This window comes from Salarias fasciatus, chromosome 12 (genome assembly GCF_902148845.1).
Source record: "Salarias fasciatus chromosome 12, fSalaFa1.1, whole genome shotgun sequence".
Lineage (NCBI taxonomy): Eukaryota > Metazoa > Chordata > Actinopteri > Blenniiformes > Blenniidae > Salarias > Salarias fasciatus.
The window spans coordinates 13,286,273-13,303,849 of NC_043756.1; the positions used below are offsets into that span (position 1 = coordinate 13,286,273).

The 17,577-nt window shown below is 39.7% G+C and overlaps 2 protein-coding genes across 2 annotated transcripts; one reads left to right on the forward strand and one right to left on the reverse strand.

The window, feature by feature from the left end:
- Window positions 1-3,183: 3,183 nt before the first annotated feature.
- pes (pescadillo) lies at window positions 3,184-10,273 on the reverse strand. Its single transcript, XM_030105621.1, has 15 exons — window positions 10,143-10,273; window positions 9,875-9,954; window positions 8,275-8,428; window positions 8,058-8,167; window positions 7,634-7,805; window positions 7,446-7,535; window positions 7,104-7,220; window positions 6,915-6,989; window positions 6,509-6,598; window positions 5,705-5,835; window positions 5,477-5,602; window positions 5,157-5,341; window positions 4,907-5,067; window positions 4,664-4,831; window positions 3,184-3,550 (listed from the first exon to the last, which is right to left on the reverse strand). The coding sequence occupies exons 1-15, from the start codon at window positions 10,164-10,166 to the stop codon at window positions 3,473-3,475; spliced, it is 1,761 nt and encodes a 586-aa protein (XP_029961481.1). The 5' UTR covers window positions 10,167-10,273; the 3' UTR covers window positions 3,184-3,472.
- Window positions 10,274-11,172: 899 nt separating this feature from the next.
- p2rx2 (purinergic receptor P2X, ligand-gated ion channel, 2) lies at window positions 11,173-15,650 on the forward strand. Its single transcript, XM_030105030.1, has 12 exons — window positions 11,173-11,386; window positions 11,655-11,790; window positions 11,879-11,950; window positions 12,057-12,132; window positions 12,218-12,314; window positions 12,628-12,708; window positions 12,788-12,941; window positions 13,757-13,887; window positions 13,980-14,070; window positions 14,158-14,223; window positions 14,335-14,412; window positions 15,537-15,650. The coding sequence occupies exons 1-12, from the start codon at window positions 11,220-11,222 to the stop codon at window positions 15,648-15,650; spliced, it is 1,263 nt and encodes a 420-aa protein (XP_029960890.1). The 5' UTR covers window positions 11,173-11,219.
- Window positions 15,651-17,577: the final 1,927 nt, after the last annotated feature.

The following is a 17,577-nucleotide window of genomic DNA, read 5'->3' on the forward strand; positions in this document are numbered from 1 at the left end:
GAGAGTGTAAAATTGTAAAATTGCATTTACAAAAGATTACTCCATTTTCTCTTGATTATTTCATCTTTTCAGATATTTTAAAGCTATCAGTATTTCATCTCCATGTGTGAGGCATCGACTGTGCATGCACTGCACACACAGCATCCTTTGCTTGTGAAGGTACCATTATCAGAAAGTTCTTTAACAAGTCGGCACAGGCATTTAAGTGGAGGCAGAAATGAACATTCGACTATGAGTGATGAGTCTATCTGGCCGTGTGGCGAGACGGAGCAACATGTGGTCACAGCAGTTCACTCAATGCAGCGCGCATCAGTACGATCTCCATCCACAGATACTGGAAGGCATTCTGGATTTGAACTTGCTCATCCCACATCCGCCATGCTCAGCCGGGGACAGAGCGGCTTTTGTTCGGCCGGGAGCGAGTCAGCCTGCAGGCGGCCCGAGTGCCAGGCTGAGGCTTGAACTGGGTGGGCATGTGTGCAATGCAAATGAGGGGTGAGAGGGGGCAGGGGCCTGCGAAGAGCGAGGCTTGACTGGCCTGGCCTTTGGCCCTGCAGATCGTAGCGCCATCGGAGAGGCCAGAGGGGCTTCGGCCTCTCCGTCATCAACGCCCACTGCTTAAGTGAGGGCCAATCAGTGAAGATGTCCAACAAACAGGAGTACAGTGAGTCCAGCCTCCGCCTGGATTGAAATGAAACAGAGGTATGAAATGTGAGGTCCGTGGGCCAAAAGTACGGCCTGTTCGTTGGATGAAATCCAGCCTCCGCTGTGAAAGTTACGTTTTTAAAAGAAAGCATCTTTCGCATCCAAGTCATGCACTGTGTCAAAGAAGGACTTGATTTCCCTCACCGACATGTACTATAAAGTCCAAACCCAAATGAGCAAACCAATCAGGAAACGCAAGTTGTAAATGGCTGACTTCTTTTGTACTTTTCACTGCAAGACGCATCGCTGAATGGGTCAGAAAGCTAAAGAAAGATCTTTGATCTGGTGAACTCCTTTCACTAGATCAAAGTGGTTCGGGATCAGGTATTATTTTGGCAAAGAACTGCTCCATCCACTTGAGATCAAATTGGGTTTCATGCGGCATCTGGCCAAAATCAGTCTGAAAGGATAAACTTACATCCCCTAAAAGAAGAAACATTTCACCAGACACACTGATATATGCAGACTGAAAGTTGATTAACACAAAAATTCAGTAAGGGAACAGAAATTGATTGTATTTTAATGTATTTTCTAGACTTGACTGTGGATCAGAATGTTCTTCAAAAAAATGTAACTGAGTTATAATTTATTAAAAGTAGCTAATTTCATATGATTAATGGACATTTGACAACAGGAAGCCTCATATTAATCTAAATTATTCAAATTTTGCAGTGTGATAATATGAAGTAAGACACTGATCAAATTTCATTTGTAACTGTAAATAGCATTTCTACAGTTGTGACAGAATAAAAATAATAAAATAAAATAATAAAACACAATAAATGTATGTCAATAGCTTCTTTGCTTCCATTTAAAAGCTGCCTTCACGTCATCCTGCATGTTTTCCACGTCTCCGTGCTTCAGCACATGAATCTCATGAAGGTTCCATCACCAGGTTCAGCAGAAAGCCTAACGAGCCTCATTTTGCAATCAGCTGTGTTGACTTCAGTCATTTCTTGGCACTTTTACAGATAAAATCTCAACAGTTCCACATGAGCAAGCTCCTCTGTAGAAGAAAAAGTCCCTTTAAAAAGGAAGAAGCCAAAAGGTGTGGGGACAGGAAGAGAGCGAGCGCAGACGAGAAGAGAGAGACGGGTTAGCGATTTGCCTCACAACCTCACAATGAGAAGGTATGAGTTGAAATACCAGCTCAGAGTCTGAAGTTATGTGAAATCTGATAAAGTTTTAAAGAAAATGTCTGGATTGTGATGAACTTGATACAGTGTCTTGTCAAATCCCAGTACGCTGGATGCACCAGTGGAGTCCACTGAGCTCTGCTGGCTCTCTTCTGACACAATCACAGCTCCTGATCAGTCTCAAGATACAACTGGTCGGAGAGACGTGACTGAGTTTGTTTGGTTTATATTTTTATGGTGTAATCAATTCATTAACAGTTTTTGAGTTGAATATTTGTAGGGTAAAACACTGAATTGAAACTTCGTCAACTTTAAAGTTAAATATGATACTTTGAGTTGCATATTGATGCTTCATCTCTGTACATAAAATTTAAATTTTAACTGCTAGATTTATGAACTTTGTTTACTTTATAGGAAGAGTTGTTGAAACTGTGAGATGTTTGTCTCAAACTGAGCTGAGAAATGTTTATTTGAACTGAATTGATTAATTGAAAAGAATTTAAATACATGCTTTGTGTTTGTCCTGAAAGGTTGTCAATCTATTCAACCTAGTCATCTGTTCCAAAGTTCACCAAGAGAAATAAATAAGAAAACAGAGAAACTGAGTTGTTCCTTTGCATCCTGAAGACTGATCATGCGGTTTTTCAAGTGTGGACATAGCTGTCGTCCTTCATAAACACACACAACTTGAGATTGTGAACGGTTAACACAAAGTTGTGAAATCGAACTTCAAAACCTTGGACCAAAGTTCAACTTCACCAGAGACTTTATGTGAAGTTACTCAAGCAGTATCTGTGAATATTGAGCAGAATCAAATATGTATTTAGTCTATTGTCTAAGTGAATGCATTAAACAAAGGTAATACAGTCGCTACGGGCACTGGTGGCGTGCTACATCTGCTAGGACCTGTCAAAACACAATGGGCCCTCATAGTTTCACTCATTCTGCACGTATACATGCATACGTTCAAGTCATCAGTGGTAGAAAAGTTAATGCTCACCTTACAACAAGAATATCCTGTGTTTGCATGTTCTCATGTGTAGGCTATATTCCTTTTCCAGTAAGATGATTTTAATTGGAGCCTCAAAATGACCGGTGGTGTTTCTCCGACTGGTGATCTGTTCATGCCATTTCATGGTTTTGCTTACAGTCAGTAGAGATCTGCTCAAACACCCAGTGATCTCCAGTTGGATGAACTGGTATGAATAAATGCAAGTAGTTACGGTGAAATGAACACAACTGTGGCAGGTGATGGAGAGCAGGTCATCTGCAATGATGTCTTGGATGCTACTGGGTAAGAATTCTGTATTGACTACTAAATGAAAATAAGACATACCACAATTCTTTTTTCTTTATTTGAAAATAGTTTTACGTACATATTTTAAAATGTGATAACGGGTCCTGTATCATTTGGAGAATGGAGCAAGATTCATACAAATGAAAGGGACATAAACACATTTACATCAATACATTACAGTTGTTCTGTCACATCCTGAATAGTCAAACGTCCCACAGGGTTCAATGTTCCCAAAATCATAGTGAAAGTAACTCACAGCTCTCACAGGATTGACGGGTCAACCTGTAATGCACGAATAGAAAAAGTCAGTCTGAGGAAGAAATCAATACACAAGTTACTTTTTGGTCTTTTTCTTCTTCTTTGCTTTTTCAGCATCGTCGTGGGCCTTCCTCTTGGCAGCGAGCTTGTTAGCCTGCAAGAGAAGAATGAGCTCAGTTACTGAAGCGATACTCAACACCAGTCACATTTCGGAGGTCAGTGAACTCAGGAGGTCTCGCTGGGTTTGTGTGTTCTTTACGTGGCTGATACACAATACTGTTTAACATTCTAGACCCGAGATAAGATGCCAGGTATTAATAATGGAGGATCCCATGTTAAAAATGTAAGAATGTGACCTGTTCACATGGCTGAACAAACACTTATCTAATCGAGATTCCATACCTGGTGGCAGTTTGCCAAGAGGCCACAGACATCCGAGGCTTTGCAATTATTTGCTGAAGGTCAATTCCCAGTATTTGTCTGAACCTTTTGTTATTTCAATCTGCAACTACAATGGAAAGTGGCTGCATTTGCTCTTACAGCAGTGAAGCTGCTTTAGTCATGGACTTGCAGCCAAATACTGCGCATGTGCCTTCAACACCAAAAGTTAAAACATAAATAACCTTATCTGCGAGTGCAATATTTTTATGGAAAGAAGAGGGTAAAGGAAAAGCTAAAACTCAATGACGGACAATAACCTGGCCAAGAATGTTCTATCTTTACGGGCAGAATGAGGCGAGACAAAATCAGCTACAGCCATCAGCGAACATCTGAACAGCAAAATCAATGCTGTTGGTTTGTTTCCTTGCATTAAATTCTGCTTTTACCATTTATATGTACTAGGCCTGTTTAATTATTAAGTGTCTGGATTAGTTGGCAGGTGATGGAAAAGTGTTTCTTTTTTTAAGTTTAAACCATTTTGACCTTTTCTATTTACCTCTCTTGTATTACTATAGTCTTCTTCAATTCCATTCACCAAATGATTAAATTCAATTCTACAAGCAAATTTGACTCAACATTTGGTTGCAATGAAATGAAAAAAAAAAAAATTATGCAGCAGCACAGAAAACAGCAACTTAAAAAAAAAGCCTGTGAAATATGTGACTGTATGACAGACGACAGACTGAAGAGCAGAGAGGGGAGTGCAAACAAAGAAACAGAGCGGCAGGAAGTCCAAATAAAGGGACGCTTGTGTGGGAAATTGACCCGCGTGTGACCAGAAACCTGTATTTATTACACAGATCTGCACTATTAGAATGAAACGTACCTCTCGGACTTTCCTTTTCTTTCCAAACATGATCTTGTCGTAGAGATACTTCTCCTTTTTCTTCATCATCATGATGGCCAGACGTTTCTCCTCTGCTTTCTCTTCCTGCTCCAAGCGAGCTGGGTTTTCTGCCTTCACTTTCCCAGGCGTCACTTTGACCTGCAGCGACTACGAGAGGAGAGACGAGTCGGTGAGTGAAACGCCGACAGAGACAGGAGACGACGCAAAAGGACTTGCTCTGACCTTCGATCGCTGTTCTTCCATCTTTTTGAGGTTCTTTTCTTCTGCTTCTTCCTCTTCATCAGCATTGTCGTCATCATTGTCATCCTCCTCCTCTTCTTCTTCATCCTCATCTTCCTCTTCATCATCCTCATCATCATCCTCATCATCTTCCTGCTGTTCGACTGTAATGAAAGAAACTCATGATGAAAAAACAATTGGCCATTTACGTGGTAAAACCGGTTAAAGATGCTGCACATAAAATAAGAGATACCTGACTTTTCTCCTCGCTGCAGGGCCATTATCTTGAGTTTCTCTGGTGGAACGTAGTCGCCCTCCTTCTCCTCCACGAAAGGAGAAAGGTGAGGAGGAAGAGTCACTCCGATGAAGTAGTCCTCCACAGGCAGGAGCATTTTGGCATTGACACAGTCATACACCCACTGCGGCTGGATGTAGTACCTGACACAGCAAAATGCATGAAAAAAAAAACTTTATGATAAATGGAAAATAAAATGCTTCTGCTAGTCTGGTTTCAGAATAAAGAAACAGACATTGAATCTAAGAAAATGTCAAAAAGAATTCCAATGATCTCACCTGTTGATGTACTGTTTGTCAACGTTGGGTCTGTCAACGACGTGGTGTGTGATCGTTTCGTCGTTCATCTCGTATGTGGCGCCGATGCAGACCGACTTGTCCCAGGACACCTCGCCGCCAAAACACCTGAAAAGCAGCAAGAACACAAGACGAGCTTTCAGTCAGTTTTCATGCAGTTTTAATATAAACTGAAGCTACGAGGCTGCCCGATCCCGTCTGGTTGCTCACCTGATGACAAAAGCCAGAGACTCCCGGGGAACCTCTCTATTCAAGAAGAACTTGAGCCCCTCAAACATCTTTTTCTGGGCTTCCAGCTGTCTTTGTTCTTTTTCTCTTGCCTCCATCATTTCCACGTTCTCCTGAAGAACAACAATACAAAACAAAAGAATAAATTCATACAGATTGCATTTTGAATTTTAATGACATATATATTATATCCTTACACATGTCCTTAAAACAAATGAATACTGAAATTCAAAAAAAACATCTTTACTGTAACATGTTTAATACAACTAGGTGTTACATTTGTGAATCTTTAATGTCTAGTATTGACTTGCTGGATTGTTGACATTAGAGGTTATTAGTCCACAGGACTGACTCATGCAGTGAGAGCCTCCCACTGCTGCACAGTCCCACAGGACAGCGGTGCAGAGACTGACGGGGCAGAACCGGAGCCGTGGCTATTTCTGTACTCTCAGAACCGGACTTCTTATTGGTGGTCAAAATCATTGCAGCCGAGTTCGGCCGAAAGTCAACAACTTCAGAGCATTTTAAGAAGAGCAAGCTTAAACAAGCAGACGTGAAGCCTCTCCTCTCCAGCAGTCACGCATTAAAGCTGCGAATCCCCAATCTCACACCTCTAAAAGCTTCAAGTCCTCTGACAAATTCAACCTTTCACCTCTCTCCTCAGAGACCAATTAGCTCATGCCGTTTGTGTTCATGCTGCAATACTTATGACATCAATGTTTTTTATCATCTGCTCTAAACACTGATGAACTGCAGAGTCCTCTTCCATTTGGATCTTTAACTCACCCCTTCAACTGGAAATTGGTCAAGTTCAGCCTCCTCGTCTTCTGCAGAGGAAACCACCCGAGCCAGGCTGGAGCTGAGAGCCGACAGTTTCTACGCAATGGAGAGAACCGATAAAATGTGCAACCGTTTATTTTTCACATCAGTACATCAGAAAATCAAATCAGTTTCAGAAACTTTCCCTATAACGCAGTTTTGCATCAGTTCAAATCATGTGTGGTTCTCCACATGCACACAACTCAACATACGAATGTAGGTTGGCCTATAAATGTGAGCTTTTTAAAAGTATAGTTACACCTTCACTCACATCATAAAGCACAATTAAAAATCTGAACTGATTTTTATCATTTAAACCAAACCACATCTAGAAGTCAGCTTGTTTTCATTTGTTTAAAGTGAAGGGACTCACTTCTAGGTAGCTTTCTGAATCCATGGCGTAGTCTTCACTGTCTTCCTTCAGCTCTGACTCTGCTTTACTGTCCAGCTGCAAAGAGTCGGGACATGTTCAGGGTTGCAGTGTGAAATGATCAGAAAATCATGTCTCTGTTTTAGCCACAGAGAAAAGATGACGGTTTTTTCTCAAGACTGTATAAGATACCTTTGGTGGGTAGAGCAGGTTGAGTGAATGGTAGAGCCTGAAGTTGACAAAGCCCAGGAGAGTGGTGTACATCTCTGTGAAAGTTGCCATGACTCTGTAGTCAACATCTGTTGGGTGCTGAAAGAGCAAACAATCTTTAGTTCAACCAAGTCACAGTGAAGAGCTGTATGATTATGAAATGAAGACGTACAAACAGGTAGAAGCAGTAAAACACCAGCATTTAGATTTTGGAGTCAATTAGTGCAACGCTTTCTTCAAACTGGAGTCAAAATGCTGACATGGCTGTTTAAACCTTGACTCTAATCCCATAGTAAGAAAATAGTCACGATCATCAGCACTTACGTCATGGGAAAACTGAAATGGCACCAGCCATGTAATGAGCTGTCCCATCACCTCTGCTTGATAATATATTCCCTTGATGGAGATGAAAACCTATCAGGAGAGGAGAAGTGTTTAGTGCATTTCAGGCCACAGGTCAATTAGGGCATAGCAACACCCAAACATCTTCAGCGGCTGTGAAGCTGCTGCACCTTCCGCAGAGCACGAGACGTGACGACAAAATTCATCCACTCCACAGTGAGTCGCCTGCACAGCTGGATCGTCTGCACGTGACACTTTCCTGTTCTTGCAAATGTGGAGAACAGGAAGCACATGCAGAGGGCGTCGTCAATGTCACGGAGCGCATCGATGAAGGTGGGGTACCTGTCACAAAAGAAAACACGAGTCAGGCAGGATAAGTCAATATTATACTATTTATATTAAAAAAAAATCATAAAAGAAAGTTCAAACTGATTAAACAGAACTCTGAAAATGTCAGCTGCCTGTCTTTGTCTTATTACTCCCGTTTACCAAACTGGCAAACAGAATCACAGAACAATGTGTTCAACTTGACACTAAAGACAAATACCAGGCACAGCACTGCCCTCTTCTGTTGACAATGCAGAACTGTCTCACCTTTCTTTAATGATGTGGTCCAACTTATAGGTGGGCTTGTTCTCTCGCAGCCTTTCAACTGCGGACCACTCTGTTTTTCCATACGCCCGCTTAAGTTTACGTACAAATATCTGCCAAAATAGAACAGAGACAGTTTGTTAATCTCATTGTGATTTCTATAAATGACAGAGGAACTGTGTGACAGTCATATTCACATCAGTGCTGTCATTTAAATTACCTTGTACTCCCTGAACTTGCCAACGATTGGCTCGTGGAGCAGAAAGCGGATGTCTTTGAGGAGATAGAAAGTCCTTGGGGCTGTGGAGCCTTTGTTCACCTTCTTCTTGTGCTTTGGCTCATGAGGATAGATGCCTTTAAGGATGCACAGTCGCCTGAAAATGCAGAAGTAATGAGGTTTCACTATCTGACACACCAGACCTACTGGACATTTGGACATAGAATAACTGTGTGTATTCGGCTGTTCCCTTTATATGAATGTCTCCAAATTTTACGCCAGACACCTTCCATGGGGAGACTGGGTTTTGAACCCAGAAACTCCACATCTGGGTCAAGAGTTAACCTGCATAAATATTATTTCTGATGGTAAAACCCAGAATGGGCTAATATCTTTGAGACAATTCATTTGAGGACATGGACTTTTTATCATTAAAAGAAAAACTTAAAAAAAAAACCAAAAAAAAAAAACAAGACATTTACTGTTGCAACTCTTCCATTAAATTACATTTTTTTTCCCAGTTATATTAAACAAAACACATACTACACAAAAAAGGGGGGATGTTGGACATTTGCACAACTTTTCTTTTATTGTCTTATTGGGTGAGGAAACTGGCCATCATGCTACTACAAATATGCAGAATTGCTTCACTGTTGCAGTGAGGATTTACAGTGTCATAAATGTGTTCAAAATCCCTTCAATTATTTATCAAAATCAAAGGATCTGCTAGGAGCTGCTCCACCTTGTTCCAATCTGTTACACTTATGTCTGCAGGTGTAGGCTGTTTTTCTGTTTGATGACATTTTTAAGACAACCTAGATATTAAGTCTTGCAAATAAAAAAAATAAACATTCTGATTCTTTAAGCTGATACAGTGATGACGAAGGCTGGGAAAAATGCATTTCTGGTCAATGTACAACCAAAGTTCAGCTGAGCAGAAAAAAAGACAATGGTGTAAAGATCTGACAACTGCTCTAATACCCACTTTATATTTATACAAGAGCATTTCCTGTTTTAATTCTTAAAGCACCAGCCTTGTGAAATGCTTATTTTAAATCTGCTTCATCATCATTTTACGTTTGGATTGCTAAATTTTCATTTGTGGGCACATTTTTCTCCTGTTACAAAAAGCATTTGTTGTGCAGTCAATCCAAAGATGAACAATCACAAATATAATGTTTTCTAAAAGTTAGAGTAATTTGGGATTTGTGAAGATATTTGATGATGAAATTGTTCATTTTAATATGGGAGCAAACTAATATGTAAAAAAAAATACAATTTATGAAGTATATAAATTAAATACTAGAGAGTAAAATTACAAATTCCCTCACATAAATCAGATACTATGAAACTCTGCAAAATAACTGATTTTTTCCCCTCTGAAGATATGTAACATAACCCTGCTGTACATGACCACTATTTTCTCACTTAGCAAACTGTGACGGGATAATTATTACAGGGTACTGATGACTGCATCCTACAACACAGGTTTAATGTGATATATAAACATAGATTGCTGTTTGACTATCTGTCATTTCCACTGACTAAGCATGCAATATCTACAAGTAAAGCACACGACTTGGTTACAACAACACATGGTTACCTGAAGTCTGGCAGACTCAGCTGCAGCTTCTTCCGAGCTCTGTTTCTGGTGATGTAGTTGGTGGCAGAGCCCCTCTCAAACTGTAAAACAACAAATGCTCTCTTGAGTCTTGATTAAACCACGGGATAGAGTTTTCAGGTAAACAGAATGAGCATTTGAACAGAACCGACAGGAGAAAAACAAACTTCAGCTAGCTAGGTTAGCTAACGGGGCGACCAGGTTTCTGTCGCCCGGTTTAAATGCGTTTTTGCTCGATGTCACCTCTCACCTTTTTCTTCTGAGTGCCTCCCATCTGATAAAGACTCCCCGCACAAGTCTAAGAAATAACCTCCGAAATGAACAAAAATGAACAAAACTAGCGCTACATAAAATGTAGCTGCACGTGTCGCCTGACGCAGACTGACGTGCTCGGAGGGGGAGGCGCGTGCAACCCGCCAGGACCCCAGGGTGGCCCGTATATCCGCCTGAATACAATAAGCAACAAAACAGTACAAGCCACTGCGCGTCAGGGAATAAACAAAGCAATGCGAGAACAGTGCAGTCAAACACCTAAAACTTACTTTAAAAGAAAGAATGAGCAAATGCCGTGGCTCTCCAGTGACATAAAATCTACATTTACTCACTTTTATAAGTCAAAAGTAATGGGAAATAACACAGCAGGTTATGATAAAGGAGTCAAAGTTAATATGTAATTTCAGCAACTCTAAGAAATTCTGAACCCCAATAAAATAAAGTGATTAAAAATATTTCTCACAATTATCAGTAGGAACAGTGTCACACGTCTAAACCTATTTCCCCTACAGGTAAATAAATACTTTGTAGAAGGGATGGACTAGGATCAAAGATTTAATGTGAAATTATGCTGCTGAATTGCAAAATAAGAAAGCACAAGGTAAAACAGAAAATTTAAAATCATCCACAATAGAGATAATATAGAAATTAATTAAGTCTAAGTCTAAAAAAAAAAAAAACTTCAAGTCATTTTTAAAAATATTGATCCAGTGTGCATATGTGAGTGACTTCAATTCATTTAATTGACCTTCAGAAAAATTTGCTTGTTGAATTAAATAAACCTTAGTTGTTCTGTGGATGCATCATACTTGTGTATATAGAAAAAAAAAATGCAATTTTCAGCATTTATTTTGTCAAAATGACTCACAATGTAACCACATCCATTTCAAACCACACCCCTTTGTCTCTTTAGTTGCTGATGAAAAGGATGCTGGAGAGAGAAGCAGACGGATGCTGCCAGGGTCAGACAGTATTAGGAGAATAAGAAAAATATGAAAGCAAGGAGATAAAAAGCATTCTAGAGTGAATAGTTTTTAAACAGCCATCTGCAGATATGTGTGAGGTATTTCAAAACATCATCATGGGTTTCAGTGGCTTCATAAAGGAGTATTTTCATGGATTCTGGGACTATGAGACCCCCAAGGTGATGGTGGTGAAGAACAGGACGCTTGGAGTAATTTACAGAGGTGTTCAGTTTCTGGTGATCACCTATTTCATCTGGTAAGCTTCATGTTTCATACTGTGTCTCTAGAATGGGCAAAAGTTTGAAATAATAATAGTAAGAAGCGTGATTGATCCTTTCCTTGTTATTCAACCTATTTTTGTCATCTAGAAGTGGTTTGTGGCGTTTTGCTAAATGTATTCACATAATAAATTTTTCCTAAAAACCATCTCATTTTCTTGGACTCAGTTCAGAGGGCTGAGCAGTCCTGAAGTAGCAGCATTTCTACCTGGAATATGTTTTTGTTTCTGTGTTATTGTCCTCAAGGTACGTCTTTATAAGTCAGAAAGCCTACCAAGAGAGTGAAACCCGTCCAGAGAGTTCTGTTTACACTCTCATGAAAGGCACAGCAGTCCGTGGGGATGAAATCCTGGACACTGTTGAGTATGCTCGACCCCCAGAGGTGAGTTGGGAAAAATGTTGCAGCAGTGCGAAGGAGCTATGAGATTTTCCTGATGCTGAGGTAACCAGTGCTGTCATTTCTGTTTTAGGGAGGAGATGTCATCAGTACAATTTTGAGACGTGAATTCACATACAATCAAAAGCAGGGTACCTGTGCCGAGGTGAGGGGTTAACTAAAGTTACATTGATGACATCAGCACATAAAACAGGGTTAACAGAGACACATTTCTTCTTTCTTGACTTAACATCTGTCGTATTTTGCTTCAGTATTTCCAAGTTGCCAAAGCCAACTGTACGAAAGACTCTGACTGTGTGGAGGGGGAGGTTGACTTTAATGGCCATGGTACTGTGGTCACTTACTCCATAATCTGTATTGAAGCTCGTTTGAAGCCACATTTCCTCAATCTTAAACTCTTTATCCCTCACAGGCAGAAGGACTGGTAGATGTGTTCAGTACTACAACCACACTTTTAAAACCTGCGAGGTCCAAACCTGGTGCCCTGTTGAGGGGTACGCTGTTGTACGGTAAGGCAGTGATACATGATCTCCTAGTTTCATGTTTGAGTCAGGTTTAATTTGATTATGCCAGACATCAAAAACTGTATAGCTAATGATTGACGCTAAAATATTTTAAGACTTTCAACGATATGTAAGCAACCCAGGTGACAAAAGCAGTTTGTATTTGTATAAAATACAAAAACAGTTTTAAACTGTAGGAGCAAGCAAGAGCATCTGGGGACATAATGGAGGACGATCCAGCCAAACAGCATTTTACTGAAACCAGCTGCTTAAACTGAGGTCACTTAAAGGACCACTGATCATTTGTTGCTTTCAACAGAGAACCCGCATTAGTGGAAGCCATCAATTTCACTGTGTTCATCAGGAACTTCATCCACTTCCCCAAATTTAAAGCGCAGAGGTACAGTAGAAGTCAGTGCTTCTGGCCCCGTCACTCAAAGATACTGATGAAGATACTATATGTTTTTTGTGTTCGGCAGGGGAAATATTAAGAATGACTTAAAGAAGCGTGACTTGCAAAAGTACCTCAGTAAGTGTCAATACGATGAAGAGAAGGAGCCATACTGTCCAAACTTCCGTCTGGGATACATTGCAAAGCAGGCCAGAGAGAACTTTAATGAACTCTGCAAGACGGTGAGTATGATTTGCTTCTTCCTCCATTTAACGGTGACAAAGTTTCAACAGAAACAGCTGTCCACAAGAGAAAATACACTAACTTAAAGCGAACAAAATTGGCTTCTCGTGGCAGTATAATGTGCACTATGCAGACTTAAAGTCGCTCTTAAAGTCTCAGTCGGTTTCTGCTTGATCTTGCAACTTGATGCCTTCCAGATTTGTTTGTAAGTTAATTGACACTCAAAGATGTTGCATGTTGAATATCCTCTCAAACTTTATTACGTTGTTGATTATATGCTATAGGCTTACCAATGACGCCAGTGAATGTTTGCTGTAGCCTTACTCTGAGACGCATTGCTTCTTTTTTAGCATTTCGTCCATTTTAGACAGATCAACACACATCCCTTCTCTTTTGATTCAGTTACAGTGAATCTCTGTCCAACCAGGGTACATTTCTTTCAAGCTTCTCAAGTTCTATCCTGAATGCTTTTTCAATATTTGTTCTTCTCTGAATTCAGTTCGTTAGTATGTCGTTCTCTGATCCTGTACTCATTCCTCACACGGGCTTGTTGGTTGTGTAGTGTCCTGCTCACTTTCAGGGAGATTGGAAGGAGATTGATTGATTTTTAAATGACAACTTCTCAGCTAATAAGTTGAAGCTGTGGTCAGATCATCTAGTGATAAATCTATAAGCTCTCTAAGCTCTGTAACCCAATGGCTGAGAATTAAATCTCCTCTATTTGAAAGTATAATTTTGATTTGAATCAGTGCAGAGTTTTGCTGTTACTGACCCACCACCCCACGCTTCAGATACTGACATGCTGTCTGTCCAGGGAGGTGTGATTGGAGTTTTCATCAACTGGCAGTGCAACCTCGACCTGGACCGTTCATACTGTAAACCCACATATTCATTCCGCCGTCTCGACCTCCGAAAGGATCAGGCCAGCTCCGGCTATTATTACAGGTTAACGGCAGATATTCCTTCTGTATTTCCCTAAGTTCACTTCGGATTTTCTTAACTGCTTTTAATCATGAGATTGATGTCTGACCATCCAGGTTTGCCAAATATTACGATAAGGATGGAGTCGAGTCTCGAACATTGATCAAGGCCTTTGGCATCCGTCTCGATATTATAGTTCATGGACATGTAAGAAGATCCTTCTTCATCACTGCAGTGCATTTCCTGCCTAATGTGGTGATGATCATTATATTGCTGCGTGCCATTTCTCTGCAGGCTGGTAAATTTAGTCCCATTCCAACCATCATCAGCACCGTGACGGCTATGACGTCTGTTGGGATAGTGAGTGATCGATCCACCTTTGTTTTTTTGTCTATCTTAGAACTTTGAGGTGAAGATTTAATGTTCTGTTCACCACAAACTGTTTTATCCTTTTCATCTCCTCTCCTCTAGTGCACCATCATCTGTGACTGGATCATGCTCACTTTTATTGACAAGAATGAAGTCTACAGTGAGAGAAAGTTCGATGAAGTGAGTCGAACAGCACTATTTGTTTCACTTTATTTCAAACACTGTCGAGTAATGTACCCTCTTAGAAATATTTTTTAAAGTACCACTTTAACAACAAAAAGGGTTTGATTTATAAAACCACATCGCCAAAGTTCACAAGTGAAATGAAGTAGAATTGCTTCAAAATAATCCAAGTTCTTATTATCATCCAAAAACTTTAATATGCTGAATCTTTCAGACAAGAGTTAATTTAAATGTACAGATTTTATTTTTAAATCAAATTTTTCGAGGCAGTTTGACTCAGGTTTACTGAATTAAACATGCAATTTATGAGACTTCAATTTCAGTTTGACTGGTTGTAGCTGATTTTTGGACTTTATATTAACAGCTGATCACTCTAGAGTCCACATGCAGGAGTGCATTATGGCTCCTAAACTCTACCTTTAATCTGCCATTTGTAAAATACAGTAATGAGGAAACAATACACAATCGACCTTAATAGCAACTGAGCAGCCAACTGTCTCATTGTATTTGGTTCATAAAAATGTGGAGGGCACATATTAAATATACATAAGTTCTCATAACATTCACAGATATTTAGCTTCAAATTAAGAACCCAAACAGTACCAATCGTGCCAATGCCCACATTGCCAGATATTTATGGACCCGATTGATTGACCACATTGGAGCATAAATCCTGTATATATGAGGAATAATGCATAGATGTTTAATGTCGATTTGAAATTTCCCGATGAGCACAAGGACCACCTGAACCATTTAAAACACTTCGGGGTTTGTCTGTGTCTCAGGTTGTTTATAGAGTGTATGGAGTGTCATGAGACCTTCAACAAACATATTCAACAATAGGATTTATAAGTTCATGTTTAAGGACAGAGGGAGGTTTACTTGTCCATGATGCTCTATCTTTATGAAAGTTCACGTCGTGTCAGGAATCCTCACTCTGTTTCTAACTTATCCATTAAATCCCCACAGAAACCACTCATTCAGTGTGAACCACACGGCTCTCTTTCACAAGACAAGACCTCATTAACAGTATAAATGTTTTCCAGTGTGTTTTCAGTGGAAATGCTGTCCAGTGATTTCTGCAGGTACTTTTCTATCTTAAGAAGATGTGTCTTCCTCAGGTGGTCAAGGAGCCCACAAACCCCGTTTCTCCAGACCCCATCTCCACAGAGCTCAGCTTCATCAACAGCTTTGGCTCAACGCATTCAGACCTGTCGGACGGGGTGCCGCTGTGACGGCTCCGGAGCTGTCCCTGTCACTACTGGCTCAGTGTGTGGACTGTCAGGCATGGACTGGGTACTAGACTGTTCTAGACAACTAGGAAGAAGCACATGCTTGTGGGGGATCTTTCTGACAGACAGCTTTTTCTCTCCATGTATCTGCCTGTATAGCAGGATCAGTTTATGTATCACCTTAGCTGTGCGTCAGTGAAATAATACTTGATATGTTTGTCGAAACTGAATTGGATTTTGATAAATGACAGAGCAGTGACTGACTGAAGAACCCCCTGGATGGTGGTGGTGGGATTCTTGAGTGTTAAAAAAAATACATTTGCCCATTCCAATGAAATTCATAATTAGACAGGTCTGCTCTAAATATCTAAAATCTCTAAAAGGTCTTCCAGTCATGAAGAGCTGGGATGTATTGTTGAGCAGGTTTCTTCTCTTGGTATGAAAATAATTCCTTTGAGCTTAGAAAAATATCTGATTACATATTCATATCAGAAACAACCATCATGTATTGTAGATATTCATTTGATCAATAAATGTCCCTTATTTGATTTTAAGATGTAACTCTTTTCAATGTATAATTTCTTGAACATAAAAATCATTGTGAAGCACATGTGATCTTTGTCATTTGAACACAATACTGGCACAGAGCGTTGCACGAGCCCAAATACTCTGTTGCGGTTTCTTTTGTCTTTTAACCCGTGTTATGTAACGGGGAAAGACAGGAGGGAAACCGCCCGGAGGTCTACAAGGAGTGCAAAGAACGGTAATCAAATAACGCAGAGATTTCCCATAAAATGGTTTCTCTAACTAGATTGTGGGGAAGTGTGATTCCATCAGTGCTGAAGACAGACTGAAGCGTCAAGGCTGATGGATCAATAGCTTCCGTCATGGAAGGAGGAGCACGGCGGAGACAACAACATGGAGATTTGGAAAATTTTGTTTGCAGAATGATAAAAGTTAAAAAAAATAGCACAAAGGAATGGATTTATTTCTTTATATGACTTGTGCTGAGGCTAAAAATCAGAAAACATGAAAGAGCTCAGAAGGGATCTCGTTCCCCTTCTTCACCCTCTGCAGGTGTGAGTGAGAAACTCGTGAAGGAAATCTAATAGAGCCTCAGTCCTTTGGCTGAAATTAGATTTTTTTTTTTTCCTTTTGTCTGGGACGCACCCACCAGGAGGCAATGAGGTTAAAGGGATGGAGGCACGTGGTTCACAAAAACCATCACTATGATGTCTTTGCTGTTATGATCAACAAAATATTTTCATCTCATTAGATGACATAATTAATTTAGAAAAATCTGAGTGCTTTACTTCTTATTTATATTTCATTTATCAGTGTTTTGAGCGTGACTTTGCTTTTCCTTCTGAAGATGAATGCAATTCATTCTCTTTTTATTCAGTGGACATCTCATTACTTCAGAGCTGTAAAGTCAGCGTAAAGAGAGTTTCAAAACTGATCAAAGTCACATATTTCATTATTTTTGCTTTTTTTTTTTTTTTTCAACCAAGTCAGCTTCAAAGGTTATCCTCACAATTATAAAGAAAAATAGAATAAAAATGCAGGAATCAACTGCATGAGGTGGGAAATATGGTTGACTGTCAGTTTGCTGGATTTGTCTCTGGAGTTCTGTGACCCATATGATAGAAGTCGATAAAAAGATGGCCTTTAAAAAAAAAAAACTTAACTTGATTAAACTTTCATATATTCAAGAATTATTTAAAAAACTGCAAAATTCAGTTCCTGTATCATGAAATTCCCAAATCCATACCTCAAAATATATTTTCTGAACTGAAGGTCATCATTTCAAGAATTAAAAAAAAATTACTGCATCTCTTTATTTAAAAAAAAAATGCATTTTTAAATAAAATCACAAAGCAATTATTTTTTCAGTGATATTCTCATTTTTCTACATTATTTATCAGACATA

What these genes read in the sequence shown, in the direction of transcription:
- pes (XM_030105621.1), bottom strand. Translation starts at nt 10,166, where the DNA reads ATGGGAGGCACTCAGAAGAAAAAG. An exon ending in CTGAGTCTGCCAGACTTCAG is followed by an intron (nt 8,429 to 9,874) that starts GTAACCATGTGT and finishes CTGCATTTTCAG; the next exon opens with GCGACTGTGCATCCTTAAAG. An exon ending in ACCAATTTCCAGTTGAAGGG is followed by an intron (nt 5,836 to 6,508) that starts GTGAGTTAAAGA and finishes GTTGTTCTTCAG; the next exon opens with GAGAACGTGGAAATGATGGA.
- p2rx2 (XM_030105030.1), top strand. Translation starts at nt 11,220, where the DNA reads ATGTGTGAGGTATTTCAAAACATCATCATGGGTTTCAGTGGCTTCATA. An exon ending in AGCTCCGGCTATTATTACAG is followed by an intron (nt 13,888 to 13,979) that starts GTTAACGGCAGA and finishes CTGACCATCCAG; the next exon opens with GTTTGCCAAATATTACGATA. An exon ending in ATATTATAGTTCATGGACAT is followed by an intron (nt 14,071 to 14,157) that starts GTAAGAAGATCC and finishes ATTTCTCTGCAG; the next exon opens with GCTGGTAAATTTAGTCCCAT.